This window comes from Cyclopterus lumpus, chromosome 14 (genome assembly GCF_009769545.1).
Source record: "Cyclopterus lumpus isolate fCycLum1 chromosome 14, fCycLum1.pri, whole genome shotgun sequence".
Lineage (NCBI taxonomy): Eukaryota > Metazoa > Chordata > Actinopteri > Perciformes > Cyclopteridae > Cyclopterus > Cyclopterus lumpus.
Window position 1 is genome coordinate 12628467 of NC_046979.1, and position 18142 is coordinate 12646608.

The window sequence follows — 18142 nt, forward strand, 5'->3', positions numbered from 1 at the left end:
TAGTCTTTTTTTTGCTTTGGAAGGTTCCTCACAGAGTGAATTACCCAGAAGTATTGAGACATGTAAAGAGATGGTTGAATTCTCTAAATGATAAGGAAAGATGCTTCATTGCTTCCTTACGTATCTCCTTTACCACTGGACCATCCATTATGCAAGAGATATAGAGATAAAGAGATATTATGTCTGACCATTCGTTTTCATGGTCATGGGCTCCTTGTTTGCGTTTCTTATTGTCTGTTACCTGTAACTTGGCTGCTGAATATTATTACCACCTGTCTTTTAAACTTCTGAAATGAACACATTTAAATTGCCGGGAGTGTTTAACACGTTGACACCCTTTGTAAGACTCTACTGACCCCCTTAATTCTTAGCCACCTTCATAAGTCAAAGACATTACTAAGCATGACATACGGTGTGTATAACTAAGCAGACATTTGACAAGAATGAAAGCTCTTGATCTCCTCAGGTGGAAAATGAGACCAGCGGGTTTGCCAACATTACTGTATTTAATAGGTATACATCTTTGTGGTCTGTATTAAATGACAATTTCCCATATTGAGTTCTTCAACTTAGCAATTATTTTTCAAAGAGTCGGCGCTGGTTTTATATAATGTACATAATGACCTGTACTGTATGTGGCCAACTGATATCCAATGCATTTCTCATATGAGACTCAGCAAATGTTGGAATCACTTTGAGATGTGACGACCCTCTCTGCCACTGGCTCGTGTCCCTGCAGCTGGGCGTGGCCAAGGCTCATCAGAAGAGTGGGAACACCTGAGCTAATCAGCAGCACTGGCAACACCTGGGCCTTGTGTGCAAGTGCTACACTTAAAAGGCCCTCTGGTCTCAGGAGCTGGTTCTCCCTCGCTGTCCTGAGACCCCGACTGGCTGTCTATAGGAGAGTATGGTTTGACCTGACACCATACAACATCTCACACACACACTTCCCACGCATGCACTCACCTCCTCCACTGAAACTACTGACTCTACACACAAACTGTTTTGCTACCTAAGTTATGTTAGACTACCTAAGTTGAATAAAAACCCTTGCTGATAACTATTACCTGTGTGTGTCCCCGTTTGTTGTCATGGCCGTGCGGCCCGGTCCGTGACAGAGATCAGAAACTAGTCACACAAATTTTAAAGAGAAAATCATGCAACTCACAGGAACATGAGAGACTGGAGCCCGAAGAAGGTGTCCTGGGACAAGCTGCTTAACGGGTTATGATCCAACACCCTGGCACAAAGAAACATTGTTATTTATTGTTATCAAGAGAATAACTCCACATTTTGAGAAATACGCTTAATTGCCTTCTTACTAAGGACTATACAAGATGATCAATACCACACTCATGTCTGTATGCTAAATATGTATCCCGCATGGTTTTACCTGAGAGCATAAAGACAGGAAACAGGCAGGAAAAGCTAGAGAAGCTCAAAAATGTTCCTACCAGCACCTCTAAATTTGACTAATGAACACGTATGTCGTATGTGTACAGGCTCTAGCTTAACAGTTAGCATATAGACATGAGAGTGGCATCCATATAAGTCTTGAACTTCAAAACAAACATGCACGGTGTAAACAAAGCAAGAAGATGCTCAGATAACTACAAACACAGAGGGAGATTCTCTCCTCAGGTAGGCATTACTGCAGATGATAAAAACAGGATCAAAAAGGCTGGCTCAGTGATTGGCCTTCCCCCGGACTCACTAGAGGTCACTATACAAAAGAGGACAAGGGCCAAGTTAAAAACAATCATTTCTTTTGAAGGCCATCCACTACACTGTGTTTTTAATGGACTCAGAAGTTCATTCAGTGAGCGACTCAGGATGCCTCAGTATTCTACTGAACCACTCAGAAGGTCCTTTGTTCTGGCAGCAGTTCGGTTTTTTAATGAACACCTTTAGGTGTTTTTAGATTTAGACTTTGCATCTGATGGTCATGTTTTATGGGGTATCTTCTGGTTTTGTTTGTTTTGTAGTGTGTTACTTGTCTGTTGTGCTCTGTGGACTGTGTCTATTGTTGTCTGTATGAATGTTTGGTGGCAAATGAGTTTCCCCACTGTGGATTAATAATGCACTATATCTTTATGTATCAAATAGTTGTATGATGTTTTATTATTTTTCAGAATGTTGAATACAGCTCATTTAAACTCTTGAAAACATTGGATTAACTGAAATTCCTTTTTGTTTCATGGTGACTAAAATGTGTATTCACAGGGAAAATAAAACACGTATGAATTTTATGGGTACAAATAAAAACAACTCTCCCAATCCTAAAACATACACCCTCCAAGCTCTTCATAATGCTACCCAGATGATTTCAAGAAATTCCAGATGCCGACAAGAATACCCATGTGTGGGTATATATACAGACCATAACAAAACCAGGCAACACAAAACAGAGCACGACTACCCCATACAGGCACATAACGACTACAGTGTGTTTTGAATATATATTGTCCCTCCATATACATTAACATTAAACCAGCGGCATACATAACACAATGACTTCCTCATGCGTGTGTGTGTGTGTGTGTGTGTGTGTGTGTGTGTGTGTGTGTGTGTGTGCGTGTACTCACAGCCACTCTAACCGATGGAGATCCCTGAACACACCAGGACTAAGAGAAGATATCAAGTTCTCGCTGAGAAACCTGAGAGAAAGCAGAGAAAGAGGGGGTGATCTTCAAATGTAGTTTCTCTCACTCAAATATAATATAATATTTAGCTTTTAATAAAAAGCAACTTTATATTAATAGATGTATAAAAATAGCTTTAACAAAAAGAAAAAGCTAGTATTCTCCGGTTTCAGTTTTTCAAATGTGAGGATTTGCTGCTTGTCTTTGACATACATCATAGCAAACTGAATATATTGGGGTTATGGTCGGGGAAATTGTGTAATTGGTCAATTGTTGACTAATTGATTAAGTGGAACAATATTAACTAGGTTAATTGATAATGAAAAAATATTTCCAACCCAAATACACAGTTACTGATTATAACATTAAACCTGTAAAACTTTCTTGAAAGCTATGTTTTCTGACCGTTGTATACTTTTCAAGTAAATTTAAACTCTACTTGCGATGCCTGGTCAGATTATTGTCACTAATGAAGTGAGCAGGGTACTTACAACCTCATTAAACTGTGCAGGCCGCTGAAAGCATGTATGGATATGAACTGGAGGCTGTTGTTTTGCAGAAACCTGGGAACACAGACAAAAAAATCAACAGAAACTCTACGGCTCAGACTGTTGATCTCTCTTATGCATGTAACCACCATCCACACAAACAAACAAACAAACAAACAAACGAACAAACGCTATTGACCTGACTAGAATGTTAAAGTGATTAGCTCGAGTAAAATCATCATTATCATCCGCTGCACTATCATCAATTTCCCTCAGTAAGAATCACAGGGGATAATACTTGAGGGTAATACCCTCATCAGCATATTCTCCACATTAACGTTCTAGTCTTCTGGCCACTCAAAGCTTTAACACTACATGTCATCATTCACCCATTCACATCCATTCATACACTGATGGCAGGGGTTACCATGGGTGCCACCTGCCCATCAGGACTCTATCTAACCATTCATCCCCATTCATACACCGCAGGCACAGCTAAGGGAGCAATTTGTGGTTAAGTGTCTTTCCAAGGACACATCGACATGGACTAGCGGAGCCGGGGAACGAACCGTCGGTGCTCTGATTGAAGGACAATTACATTTTATGGAAAATTTAATCTGATCGTATTGAGTTTAACGGGGATAAAAACATAATATGTCTTTCATCATGGGGGGCAAACTGCCTACCCCAAGCGAAGGAGTTCAAGTATCTCGGGGTCTTGTTCACGAGTGAGGGTAAGGTGGAGCGGGAGATCGACAGGCGGATCGGTGCGGCTGCAGCAGTAAAACAGGCGCTGTACCGGTCCGTCTTGGTGAAGAGGGAGCTGAGCCGGAAGGCAAAGCTCTCCATTTACTGGTCGGTCTACGTTCCAACCCTCACCTATGGTCACGAACTCTGGGTCGTGACCGAAAGAACGAGATCTCGGATACAAGCGGCCAAAATGAGCTTCCTCCGTAGGGTGGCCGGGCTCAGCCTTAGAGATAGGGTAAGGAGCTCGGACATCAGGGGGGAGCTTGGAGTCGAGTCGCTGCTCCTTCGTGTCGAAAGGAGTCAGCTGAGGTGGTTCGGGCATCTAGTCAGGATGCCTCCTGGACGCCTCCCATTAGAGGTTTTCCGGGCACGTCCAACTGGTAGGAGGCCCCGGGGAAGACCGAGGACACGCTGGAGGGATTATATCTCCCGGCTGGCCTTGGAACGCCTCGGGATCCCCCAGAATGAGCTGGAAAGTGTTGCGGGTGAGAGGGAAGCCTGGGTCGGCCTGCTGAACCTGCTGCCACCGCGACCCGACCCCGGATAAGCGGGTGATAATGGATGGATGGATGGATGTCTTTCATCCATTATTGCACCTTTTCAGTATTCATCAGCAATTAAGGACACCATTCCAAATTCCCAACGAGACTTTTGTTCTTCAGCAACTACCAACGTCTTAAACTGATACAGCATATTTTTTAAAAACTGTATTAGCCTCTTATGATACCAGGATACAAATGATAATTGTCAGTGTGAAGTCACAGTCTGTGATTTTAGTCTGGTAAAGTTTAAACTAAGCAGCAAAAAGATTGGCACCTGAAGCTTTGGTTTGTAGTTCTGGTAATTAACTATTACGTTAAATGTCTTAATGTCAGTGTGGGTGAGGGTCTAGTTGTGTCGTTGGCCTGCACTTCAGTAATTGTCATAATGATTTATGAGGCCCATCTTCATGTGTTTTCAAAAGTAACTTGATGCAACTCACTAAAGGTATAAATGGCCCCAGAGGTAATAATAAAAACTGCAGAAAAGATTATGTGGCTGTCAAACAGGTGTCATCACAATGTGCATTTATGGAGTATAATCTTAAAATATTATTTGAGTAACTAGTAAATAAAACTTGGAGACGCCAGCGAAATGTATCTGTCCTTCTGGTTGCCTCATTATCAGTTAACAGCCGTACATTATTTACTAAGACCTTGTCTCACGTAATATTATCAATGCATTCTAATACTATTTATTTGTTATTATGATCATCCTATTCAAGAGACAACTATGTCAATGTGGCAGCATACGATACATTTTCATGTGTGTTGAGTTCATTTTTGGTTTGATTTCAGGGATCCATTTGTACACCTGAACATTTAAACAAGTCTAATAATAATACCAATTTGGGGTTGGAAAAATAAAAAAATGCCTTGAAATATCTTACTACCAAATAAATTGAACAAAGGGCAAATAATTAGGATGCGTGTTAAATCAGGAGCCGCATGTTTCCTTGCATGACATGAATTTACTGTGTTTCCACACTGTATGCAGAAACATAAATAATGAGTAAACCAACCAAAAGTACCTATTGTGAGGATGTGGAAGGCAACATGAAAACTACTCACAGTCTCTCGAGGGAAGAGTACCGTGAGAAAACAAAATCCGACAACACTCGGATCTCATTGCTCCTCAGCGACCTGTAACAGAAGCCATGAAAGGCTGCAGTTAGATAAACACAACAGCTGTTTCACAGAAAACAGAGTACAGATACACTCAGACAGAGACAAGCAGGTAAAGAAAGGACAAAGCGCCTGAAGCATTATGAGCAATAAACAGTCACATAAAAACATTACTGCTGCCATTTTATTCAGAAATTGTGTTTAAAGAGATGGCATCACATTTGCACATTGTTGAAAGGGTTGTTAGTGTAAACGTTTGAAAAGGTTAATTGTTATGTCATCTAAAAAGGTTAATACAAGGTACATAAAAATGTCATAGAATAAATTGATATCACACACACGCACACACGCACACACACACACACACAAACCCACGGTTGGCGCTCGACATTTCAAAAGGAGTAAAGCTCTGAGCAGAAAAAATAAATTACATAAAAATTCAAGTAAACATGTTTTATTTGAATACCCAATACGACTGAACCTGTTAGTGTCTGTTACACCACAGCAGGTCACACCATTAACAGCAAAATAGCTTATTTAACCAAAATATAACATACGTATGCCTTAGTTATACATCCACCCAGAGACAAAAAAACATTTGATAAACAATAAAACACATTGGTAATACAAGATAAAGCGCCTTTCATTTGCACAATACAGAAGATGACAAATAAATCAATATCTACAAAATGGCTCATGAGGACCTAACAATAAATATTGTTGTATTTTTCTATGTTTTCTTCAGCGACCAAGTTGTGTGGCCTGATGATCTAAAGTAATGTTCCGGCTGAGAAGGTGATTTAATGTCTTTTTCTCACATATGGTGGGGGAACCAGACTTTTTTAAACACATTCAAACCTTTGGATTAAGCAGGAAAGATGCTAAAGGCAGAGAAGATAGAATAAGCTGTAAATGGAGAAACAAGATGTTTTTAGAATGATTTACATCCTATGAAAGGCCATGGTCATCATCTCTCCATCTACTGCATTCCCAGGTGGTGAAATCATCTTATTTCAGCTGCCTTTCTGTCTTCATTTCATCTTCGATCTTCTACGATCTCAAACTGTGCCCTGGCATGTGATCAATTTATTATTTTTTTTAATCGAAAAAAAGGCCAGAAAGTGGCTGAAAAGTGCACCCGTGGAATTGATTCTGTGCTCACTAGACCTTGGAAACCGATTTCAGGCTGAGGCAAGAAGTTGAAGCACTTTGTTATATGAATATATAAACTGAAATAAATTGTAAAATGACCTGTTCCTTACAATAAAACAAATCCAGACCTTTTTCACAGCAGACATTTTGGCTTGTCATGGCGTGAAAAGCACTGGTGTAATATAAAATATTGAGAACAACTGCATTTTATTTGGGAGAGTTAAAGATTTAGGAGAGCCGTGTTTGCTCACTTGTCGTAGCTTCAAACCACATACTTCTTCTGTCCTAACATTGCACCTTGAACTTTGACCCTCTTGCTCATATATCCGCTACACAGAAAAGGGGGTCAGAACAGCCAGAAAAGCATGCTGGCTTGCACAAAATGTGCAGTAACATCCTGGTATTTCTGTCATACGCCATTTGATAAACTATGTATTGGGACTTACTAAATATATTTCTGGCCTACTACAAAGCATGGCAGTATGGATATTGGAACATGCAGGACACGTCTGCCATGGATGAGGTCTACACGCACTTTGTATCTTGTTTTGTGTCTGACGTTCTTTACTACTGGGGGAAAATAAATCCCTTGATTATCCTTTTTTCAGCAGATAAACAGCAATAAGACCAGGGATGTAGAGCAAAGATGCTGCCAAAGCACAGCGGTCTTTCTGTCTGTGTTTCTCGTGTGATCTTGTGATCTTGTGAGAAGCCAGCTGACGTGCAACAGAAGCCAACAGTCAAAAAGGATGGTTGAAAATACTCAAATTGCTACGCATGTAAATATATCCAAGAGGAGAGTCCAACAAAGGGCAACGGAAACTTTGGAAATAATTTCAAGAACAACCATGGTCATTGGTTTGTGCTTCAGCACTTTTGATTCACTACATATATTTAAACACTTACAATGATCATTTTGGGGGTTTCAACTTGATTTCTGTTTATTTGATGTATCTGTATATGATTCAATGTTCTGACCTTCAATGCCAGAACAAAAACAATAAAACTGAAAACAGCGTTGTCTAACCTTTAAGAAATGAGGACTGTGAAGACTTCTCACTTTGAGCTCAAAATGGTAGTCACAAAGATAGAAGTGCACGCACACGTGCACACACACACACACACACACACACACACACACACACACACACACACACACACACACACACACACACACAGTAATGACAACCAAATGACACTTACAGAAAGGTTACATTAGGAGAGAGAAGTGGAACATCCTGCAGGTTGACCTTCACACATTCCACATCTGTCTTTAAGCAAGCACACTTCTCTGGATACTCCTGCAAGACTACACACACATACACACACACTTAATATATACTAATACTAATAATAGAAGTAGTCCTTTGGGACACAACATGAATCGTTTGGTGGCCATTAAGATTACAATTGTTTTATTTTGTTCCGTTATCGAACATATAAAATGTGAGAAAAGAACAGCGATTCAATAAACGATGATTCTCACATTTGCTAAACACCTCATCTCATTAATAAACACACAAATATACTGTACACACACACATGCTAAAAGTAAACACTCCACCTACACAAATACTGTCTACACACACACTTACAACACTCATTCAGTAAGTGCTGGTCCATATCATTGGCATCTTGTAGTGTTTGGCCAAATAAGTCGGCCCATCCGAAGTTGTCCCCTGCAAAGTCAGACAAGGAACAATAATTATCTGTACAACACAGAAATCTGTGAAATGACCACAACATCTAACGGTGGTAGACGCGCAATTCACGCGCAACCGCTTAGTTTGATTATAAATGTTACTGAATGTAATAATCTTTTGCATGAGGCTATTGGTTTGTCTACTGCAATACAGATGTATTATACTTACACGTTTTAGATTAAGCAACTGGCATATGTAAGCACACCACAGTCTGGCCAGAGCTTGCGTTGTACTGGGATGACTGATATTCTAATGAGTGTCAATAACTAACAATGAAGCAATCACCACCTCACCGGTTTGAGTAATTGTTATGCCTATAACTTAACAACAGCAATGAACTAGACTACTCACTCATGTTTAACTTAAACCAAAAGGGATTATAATACATCCATCACTTTTCTTTAACCGCTTATCCGGTTCAGGATCACGGGGGACTGGAGCCAGTCCCAGCTGATATTGGGCTAAGGCGAAGGCGGGGTTCCCCCTGGACAGGTACGGGGACTACTTTGTTAACTTGGGTTCAATTTAGACCGTTCTCTTCTTCACTCCGCTGGACTCAACACAAGCTGATAGACATCTGGAAGCAGAATCAAACCAGAGTGTATTTCAGCGACAGGGGTGTGTTTTTATTTACCCTCCGAGTAAAAGTGTTTTCACATTTTGTGACTTGATACTAACTTACAACAATAATAATGTATCCTCCAGTGAAATACCTCCGCTTATTAAATCCATGCTCTTCTTTATAACTGCAGGTTATGTGGTTGTGTCGACTATAATACGCCTGTTTGGAAATTACCAATGTTGGTGTAATGTTTCTGACTGTGAGTAACCAAGTCTGAGATGTGTTTTTAGAGGTAGATTTAGTTTTATTAGAGGTTCTAGGTTATAGTAGAGCAAGTACTCAAAACCTTTTTTTTTAGGTTAAACTATGTCCTATTAATGATACAACTTTTAATACCGCACAATAAAAGTCCTGCATTCAAATGTTAACTTCAAGTGAAGAGTGAAAGTATCATTATTATTATTCACACAATGTACTTACATTTACATAACGTTGGCTTTCAATTTTAATGTGATGCTGGATAGTTTAATGAACAACAATGAATCATATTTTAATCATACATACTATTTTAATTGTTATATTTTGTGAGTAAATATGAATCTGCGACGTGACCAGCAACATTTATCTGGCAGATAAAATTACTTTGGGGACTTTTATTAGTTATTAGTCAGTTATTCATGGCACTTTAAAAAGAAGCTGAATAATAAATCTCAAGCTGTTATAGAGCCTTAAAGTTGGCCCCCAGGCGGTAATTGATGAAGTCTGCCCCTGGTATATTTGACCTGAACCCGAGTGGAATTCACTAAGTCACGATCGGGTGTGTGAGGAACTGTTGTATTGCTCTTGGCCACAGAAAGTGTGAAGGCTTTTGTTTGAACCTTTTTGGGAAAACCGCAAGCAGCAACACCACAGGCCAAGAATGGAGTTAACTCTGAAGAGGCATGTTGTGAACTGGAACTGCACGAATTGTTTCAAATATCTCAAAGAAGCTCTGTCCATGTCTTCAATGAGAGTCAAAATTGCACCAGCGGCATAAATCAGAACAGTTTGGAGCTGTCAAACATGCATGTTGTCTTTGACAGGAAGGCAGAGCCTGACTACATACCAACCCCAGCTGGCAGTCAGCTAACATATACAAAACATTAGCAGAAGTGATGGAGGGATATTTTTAGTTGCTTATATAAATCAGCAATCATTATAATCATTTACAGAAAACAAACCCTCTGACTAAATGTTTTGTGTCATAGTTCATAGTTCATCTAAACGTTTAAATGTCAACTATGCAAGTGACATGCATAGTTTTAAGGGGTTAGAATTTGCCAAGAGTTGTGTAAGTGCTTCTATTGAAGCTCAGTGCTCAAGTACACTTACGTTTTGACAGATATTAGGCCCTGCAGTGATTATCCGCCTTGGCTGCGTACATCTACTGAGCTCCCTTACGAGTGAGTTCCATTCTCTAACCACAGAGACTCCTGAACATGTCTTGCTGTGCACACTATGTCATATATAAAATCATTAAAACAACAAAGTGTTGCCAAATTGCTTTTCCAATGTTGTTGCTTGGGGAACTAGCTGACCTGTCCAGACACTCCTCCTCAAGTATAGAAACAGGAATAACATACTCAAGGTCGTCCTTTGCCATCTGACATGGACATACTCTATGACACAAATCAAACCAGCACATTAAAAAAGCTATAGCCTTCCCTGTGTGCTTCGCTGTTTAAATCTTATACTTTCTTTGAGACATTCTTTATCCACTGATCATCTGATACCTGGTCCGCAACTTTATGCTCCGGCTGTAGCACCTGAAGGGGAAATGTTCACACTTTACTGTGTCGAAAATATAAGAGTTAGGCTCAGCTGTGGAGGGGAGTGGCTCAGGGAACAGGTGGGGAGGAGGCCTAATTGGCCTCAGTTGGAACTGATCAGATGTTGTGTGTCTCTTCTCTATATTAAACTGAGTAGGGATGGTGGTGTGAGAGAGGAGAGTAAAAGGCAGAGACTGCCAGTGTGCGCATGTCTCAATAAAAGCATTGCAAACGACAACTTGAGTGGGCTCGATCATTGGTGCTGGGGGGAGGAACTCGGGAAGGTAACACGCTCCTGTTACAAGAGGATACAAGCAATAAGATGTAAGGCGTCAGCAGGAAGAATGGAAATCTGTGGGATCCTGAAACTCAGTATTCCTAACGTTTCATATGCAGTAAGCATTTTGTCCAAATGTCAGATTGAGGCTAACCATATTTCTGTTAGTTTAGCTAAAGCATTTTGACAGTATGCAACTTATTATATATTTTATTATGTTATAGTGGAAAGTGGATAACGTTACAGAAAGTTATGCAGTTTTATATCTTAACCAACAGTTATCTACTTAGGTTAACAACAAGCAAGCTAGTCCAACGTAGAAATGCATTGTCAATGAAAAAGAGTGAAATCTGGCAGGCTAGGTATTTCCTTTGTCGGCAAACTGAAACAAGTAAATCTGCATTCCATGTTTAATACGCCGCTCCCTTCACTTGGAGAGAGGGCTACTGTAGTGTGTGTGCACGTTTTGTGTCAATCATTATGCGTGATATTGACACTGTGTATATTTAAGCCGAGTGTTGTAAGGAGAGAGAGAGAGAGCAGAGCAGAGCAGCTGTGCTCAGAGTGGATCTGAGAAATAAGAGCCGGGGAACAAGTCCCAGGGAGACTCTCGGTGTGATGTGTTGAGAGGGAAATGGAGGATAGGAAAGTCTTGGAGAACTAAATGAGGCCCGTAGAGAACAGTCGTTGTGATTTTGCATGGTTATTCATTTCATAGGTCTGTATAAGTGTGAAATAAATGTCAGTAAAAAATGTTCTCTGGTATATAACCTTATTTTTTAATTGTTTTTATTTTGATTGCCCACCAAAATGTCTGTGCACGGTACTGTTCAGCAGAATGAGGAAGAAATAAGATGGTTGTGAAGATGATGCAAACCGTGGAAGGGCCCGGTGCCCAATAGGTGAGTCTTTCTCGTTCATTGATGCAGTGTTGTCAACCAAGAAAACTACAATTATATTTTTCTAAAAAGATAAATGTGTGTGCAGGGACTTTATCTGTGGTCATTCAAACTATTTAAAACTTTAAAGCTCTATTCTGCTCTCCCTTGACCTGTCGGTCCAGGTATAACAGCGTCATGGTTCGGATCCTATGAGTGACCCTGGTGTAAGGAGTTATATTCATTGTAAAAAATGACTCCTTCCCAATATTTCTTAAATATGAAGCCGCTGGACTGATAGAGTGGTACAACTCTTTTTTTCTGATGCTGCCCAAGCTACTAGTGTTACTCGTACATAACTTCCTCTTCTCCTATTCAATGAGTTAAACATTTTAGAGGATAAAGAGGTGAAGAGGTTTGTCCAGGGGTCATCCGGATGGCTGGAGAGGTTACAGCAGAGCAAGGCTCCAGTCGGTCTGGAAGCCCGTCATCTGATTTCTTTTTACCATAGTAAGAGAAAATAGTTGTGTATAGAAAAGGTATTGCTTGACTTATCTTACAAAATGTGGTCGCATCGAAGTGACTTTCAATGCTCTGGCTCACACTAGTTAATGAAATATTGTATAAGGAAATGGCAAAGTTAAGTCTTTGCTTTTCAAAATTAATAAATGTGGAGTATTATGAACGTGAGGTTACTGTTGCCTTTCAAATCTCGTTAGAAAGTTAATTGGCATTCCTGATTAATTCTGAGCCAAGGGAAACTTTGAAACTTTTTCCTTTCCCGCTTGGATCAATGCAGCAAGCCAAAATGTCTCTTGAGCACATGCTGAATGGATAATGAATGTATGCGAATGCCTTTGATTAATAAACAAACACGTCATCCTTCTTAACCTTTATATTTAACATTTAAGATTGGAGCTATTTTGAAGACTAAGTCATCTTCTTAGATGATCCAAGGCCACATATTTATTCATTACTATTTATAATTCATCCTTTGCCCTGCAGTGTTGAGCGAAGATTTCTCCTACTGTAAAAATAAAGTGTTTCACTTGCGTGGATGCAAAGAAGTCGAACTTGCCCATCCTGTGAAGAGGTACTTGTGTCATATGAAGCTGCTATGACTTGGTAAACTAACACTTACCGCAGCGCTGCTCGTCAGCTCCATTCGAGCAGTCGTTCTGTCCGTTACACTGCAAAGCCTGGGGGAGACACTCACTTATGTTCCCACAAGGGAACTGGCCAAGGGGACATCTAGCGTCTACGTCCAGCCGGCTGGCCAGCAGCGCTGAGGGACAAACGCAGGAAAGAGAGTTCACATGGACCATTCTCAAAATTAGTGATGTGGACAGCGGTTATGACAGAATCTGTTGTCAGGTGTCGCCCGTAGTACGCAGCCGATGTTCCCCGAACACCAAGACCTCCTGACATTACCTTATAAGTGGCAACATCTAAATCAAACGCTTTGAAAGACGACATTCCAACACAGCAAATGTAACACCTAAAGGTCGAGGTTGTCTTGGCTCAGTGATCACAGCCGCAGTGCATTCACAGTGTAACCTTTTAATCCATTCGTATGGGGACACACACTCAAATGTAGAAGCATAGAGATTTGACCTGAGATGAGCCGGCAGCTAGAAAAAGAGACGACGTGTCACGTGTGAAAACAGAGACACCGGGAAAGTACACCGAGGCTCTGCAGTGCAGGACAAAGACGCAGGAGTGGTATTTAATCTATTTAGTCTGAAGTGTTTCCATCCTCTGAAACATGAACAAATTAGCGTTACTATTGTTAGCCGTTGAGAAGGGGTTTATGGTTTATCTTTCTAAAAAAGAAATCAGAAGTCAAGAGTAGGTCATAATTAATTTACTCGTAGAATTGAACAAACCCATTAATATTAACACATTTTAAGGCTATACTTTGCAACTTCATTTTCTGAAGTGCCCATAAAGTTGTAACTCCTTTATGGGCATTTAGAAAGCATACTGGATTTTAAATTGAAGTATTGACTATGGGGTTAAAGTGCAGATATTCAGTTTGTATAATAGGGCTGATATTTACGCACTGTTCAACTAAAATGGACGACTGAGAGTCAGCGCGTCTCCTCCATAATCAATGTTTTACACCCAATTTCCTCGAATAAAGTAATTTGTTGGTTTTTATTAGCTGTGTCAATCAATCTCCATCACTCAAGGGAAGAAACACTATATCAAAAGTGATTGAAACAATAGCAAACATCTGAACAAAATAAACCTCAGCAAACACCATTTGCCCAAGATCAAAAATGGCCGGCACTCTACGAACGGACCGGAAAAAATATAACTGGACAAGATCTGGTTCTTCTGTTTCTAAAAAAATATTATTCATCTACAACATCTTCAAATACTGCTATTGGTTCATTACAGACAAGCTGAATTGTATTTCTATATACAATCTAAAGGTGTCCTGTGGAGTTGTTGACCACTGGCAGAGCTACGGAGCTGTGCTTGCCAAGTGAGACCTAGTTTCATTTATATTGTGCACGAGGATGCACATGCACGACTTTTACCACAATCCTGCTGATTGGCACGATTTGACAAAACGCAACTATTGGAAAATAATTATTTTTATTGCTGCTTGTGATGACAATGACCCAACAGCTTCCCCTCTGCTGAAAGTTAATTAGTGGGCTTATTCTATTTATTTAGTTATTTAATGTATAAACAAATATAATCTGTAACCTACCAAAGGAAATATGCAAAGCTCTCCTCCTCTGACACAATGATAGAATATACAAAAAGCAGACCCAGTTTGAAACACCACCTCTCCCAGAGGCAGGGAGGCCAAAGCCGAGGAATGAAAGAAACGGACATCAGCCTCCGTGGCCCTCCAGTCAGAAAGATGATGCGCCACATCTGGATGCTCACCACATGTGTATCTATTTAGTGACTGTGGCAGTGGGGTGTGGTTAGGCTCGGCTGCAGAGTGGGTGGAGAGGGGGTGTGGTTCAGGGAACGGTGTCGGGACAGGTCTAATCAACCTCAGCAGGGGTGAGGGTTAATCAGCCCAGCTGTGGTTAAGGAGTGTGTGTGTGTGTGTGTTTGTGGGTGTCTGTTTTTCCCTCAAAAGGAGCAGTAGTGACGGGGAAGAGGGACGCGGTGCGACAAGAGTGCGGAAGTGCTGTGTGTGTCTGTGCGGAAAGCAATAAAAGAGCTTTTGAGAACCCAAAGAACCCTCGTTGCTTCGTCTCTTTATGTCCAAGACTCACGGGATAACGTGATAGCGTTTACAGTGACTATTGGACAAATACACAAATTAAATTAAATATTTTGGAGACTATAGCAGCAGACACCAGTGAACCTCAAATAATCTTGACGGCTGACAGAATCCTGATCCTTCCCTGGAATCTGTGCTCAAGGTGAAATAATAGAAAGTGCCGGTTGGTGCGCCAACTTCCAGCTCTCCCTAAAAACAGAACATCGATTGATTTGACTGACGTCAGCAATCATCAGTATCATGTTCTGTTATCTGACAGGTTTTTACACTCCACAGATACTTTCTGAATGTTTCTAGGGGATAAATGACTGAAGACTGAATGGCTCCCTCATTTCCGTTTCTCCAAAAGTTCAAGACGAAAACAACGTCTGCTGCCCTAATAGGATAGTAAAAATCATTGTAAATAAATTGAGTCAATCCGGACTGAGGTAATGAGATCCAGTGGGGAGACACTGAAATGCTTCCTGTAATGCGGCTGTTGCCAAAGATCTACTGTCAGCTGATGCCTGCTTTGTAGATTTTGTTCCGTTCCTTTTTATTTTCCCTTTTGGTGATTTTTTGTTAGAATCTTGTATCCTTCTTGAAAGTTCACTGTAACTGTCAAGTGGTATTACAAATCAATAACCACGGGGATAACAATTGGCAAATTTAACAAAATCAAAGATTTTTAAAGATAAAATAAGATAATCCTTTATTAGTCCCGCAGTGGGGAAATTTACAATGTGCATACCATTGTGCAGCGATCACAAGTAAGTTCACAGTTTAGAACCAAACCACAGCATCATGTGCGTCCTGGTGTGCCCTCATCACTTGCACACACACGGGCGCATCATGACATAACTCATGCAAACATGTTGACACAATAGGAGCTCTGAAGATGATTTCACAGATTGGGAGGTGAAGGGAATGTGAGTGGGCTTGAATGAATGAGACATGAATTGGATATTGATTTGCCTGATATTTAAAAGCTCAACACCCCACTGTAAAATCATCCTTAATACCAACATCGGAGGGATTGAGATTTAGAGAATAAAGACATGTTTGTGTAATTAACTATGTCAAATCATCTATAAACAATTTTGTTTAAAAGCTCATAAAAAAACATCGAACATTTTAGGATTCCCTCCTTGTGCGGACAGTGGTCTCTCTTTTCATGCCTTTTCAACTCCATCTGCGTAGCAGGGCGGACAATTCCCCAAAGAAATAGCATGTGTGTCCAAATCAAATAACTACAGGCCTTAGGGTGTTTACAAACCTGATTATTATCAAACACAAGCCCACAGTAACAATATGAATCCACTTCTGCAGAACTGTCTCTTCAATTGTGGATGTCAATGTTCATTCACAAAAGCACCCTGAACAACTTAGCAAATATGAGAGGGAAATATAACAATAGGAAAGCCGAACACCGCCTGCAATATATACATATATATGTATATATTTGTGTGTATGTATATATATATATATATATGAGAACGACTTCAGTGATGCAACAGTTACAAAATACAATCAATAAAATAACAGTCATGTAACTTCTCATCCCCTCCATTTTACATCACCTCTCATCTCAGCGTGGCTCAGGTGGATGAGCAACATGATGACAGGTAAGTCCATCCTGAGCCTCAGAAGTTTTCCTGCGCTCATGTCGCGGAGGCTGGAGAGCTTCAGACCAATTAGCGAGAGGAGATGAGAAACTGCCAGTCGGCAGATAAGTCAGCCGAAGTCCCACTCAGTCCAAATGTTCGAGCATGCCGGACATTTAGAAACGACCGAAAAGGCGAACTAAGCCATTGGAAGAACACTCTGTAGAATGATCTACGTGGTGCACAACAAGAGCAACAGCATCCTCTCCATGCTGCATGTCCTTCGGGAGCTTTCTGCTCTGTTGAGCGACACCGTCTCTCTCTCTCTCTCTCTCTCTCTCTCTCTCTCGCGGACAAACACACACAGCCAAATACACGCAATAACAAGCACGCGTATAGCGCGGTCTCGCGGTCCGCAAACGCCTCCACCTCTCATATCTCTCTCTCCCTCTCTCTCTCTCTCTCTTGGCCCCATCTATTTGTTTTGTTCGCTTATTCTTTCTGTGACACACCTGCAGAGATGTATTTGCTGTCAGTTGACGCAAGCAGCACAACGTGTGAAATGAGGACAGTGGACCTTCTTCTTCTGCAGTCTGAGGCTCCACGATACACATAAATTGAGTTAGTGGAGCTGATTGCAGCAGAGATTTCATGATGAGTAATGTCTGTTTTACTTCTTGATTTTAAAGCAAATTGTTTCGTTTCGTATAGGTCTACATCTTTTGAATAGCCTCTTTTCAACAATGACTTTATCGTGATTTAGTAAGCTAGTAGGCCTTTTTCTTTTTCATTTAATTATGAGATTTGATTTTTAAAGTCAATGAAACTTTCATTACTGTATTTCAATCAGTTTGATTACTATTATGATATTATGATATGCAGTTAAGGCTGAGTTCAACAGATGAGAGTGTGCAGGCTAGCAGCCTGATTATAGTCTTTATAAACACTGAGCACATGTTTCAGTGCTGCTATGTTTAGCATCAAGGGCCCATAATTGTTCCTGGCTTTTGTTGCACTTTAAAAACATCTGATGATGAATCGTAATAGGCAACATGCCCACTTTTATATAATATACTATCATATGACCTTGCCGGTCAGCTGCCATGAGAGAGCAGCCTTCTTCTTGTTTGGCAACGCAGAACAGGGTTAAGGTTACACATCTTTCTTTTGATCTTGGTTGATCAAATATTTCCCTTTAAATCTCCTGTACCTCTAGTGAAAGCTTTATCTGGAAATAGATCACAACTTTATGTCTTTCCTTATTACAAGGACAGTGGGCATTAATAAACATTGCTTATGGTTTACGCAATTTTATTGTAGTCCCCATAGCTCACCTAACAAAAATATAAGATTGAAATTAAATTTGTGAAAAGAAATGCCTA

General features: G+C 40.4%; 1 protein-coding gene across 1 annotated transcript in view; it reads right to left on the reverse strand.

Annotated features, from left to right (window-relative positions):
• Positions 1–16821, reverse strand: part of rxfp2a (relaxin family peptide receptor 2a) — a 28462-nt gene extending 11641 nt beyond the window's left edge. The window contains exons 1-8 of the mRNA XM_034550315.1: positions 16737–16821; positions 13066–13209; positions 8292–8375; positions 7900–8005; positions 5491–5562; positions 3134–3205; positions 2586–2657; positions 1169–1240 (exon numbers count right to left, since the gene is read on the reverse strand). Coding sequence (XP_034406206.1) covers positions 1169–1240; positions 2586–2657; positions 3134–3205; positions 5491–5562; positions 7900–8005; positions 8292–8375; positions 13066–13209; positions 16737–16821 — 707 coding nt within the window. The remainder of the gene's footprint in view (positions 1–1168; positions 1241–2585; positions 2658–3133; positions 3206–5490; positions 5563–7899; positions 8006–8291; positions 8376–13065; positions 13210–16736) is intronic.
• Positions 16822–18142: the final 1321 nt, after the last annotated feature.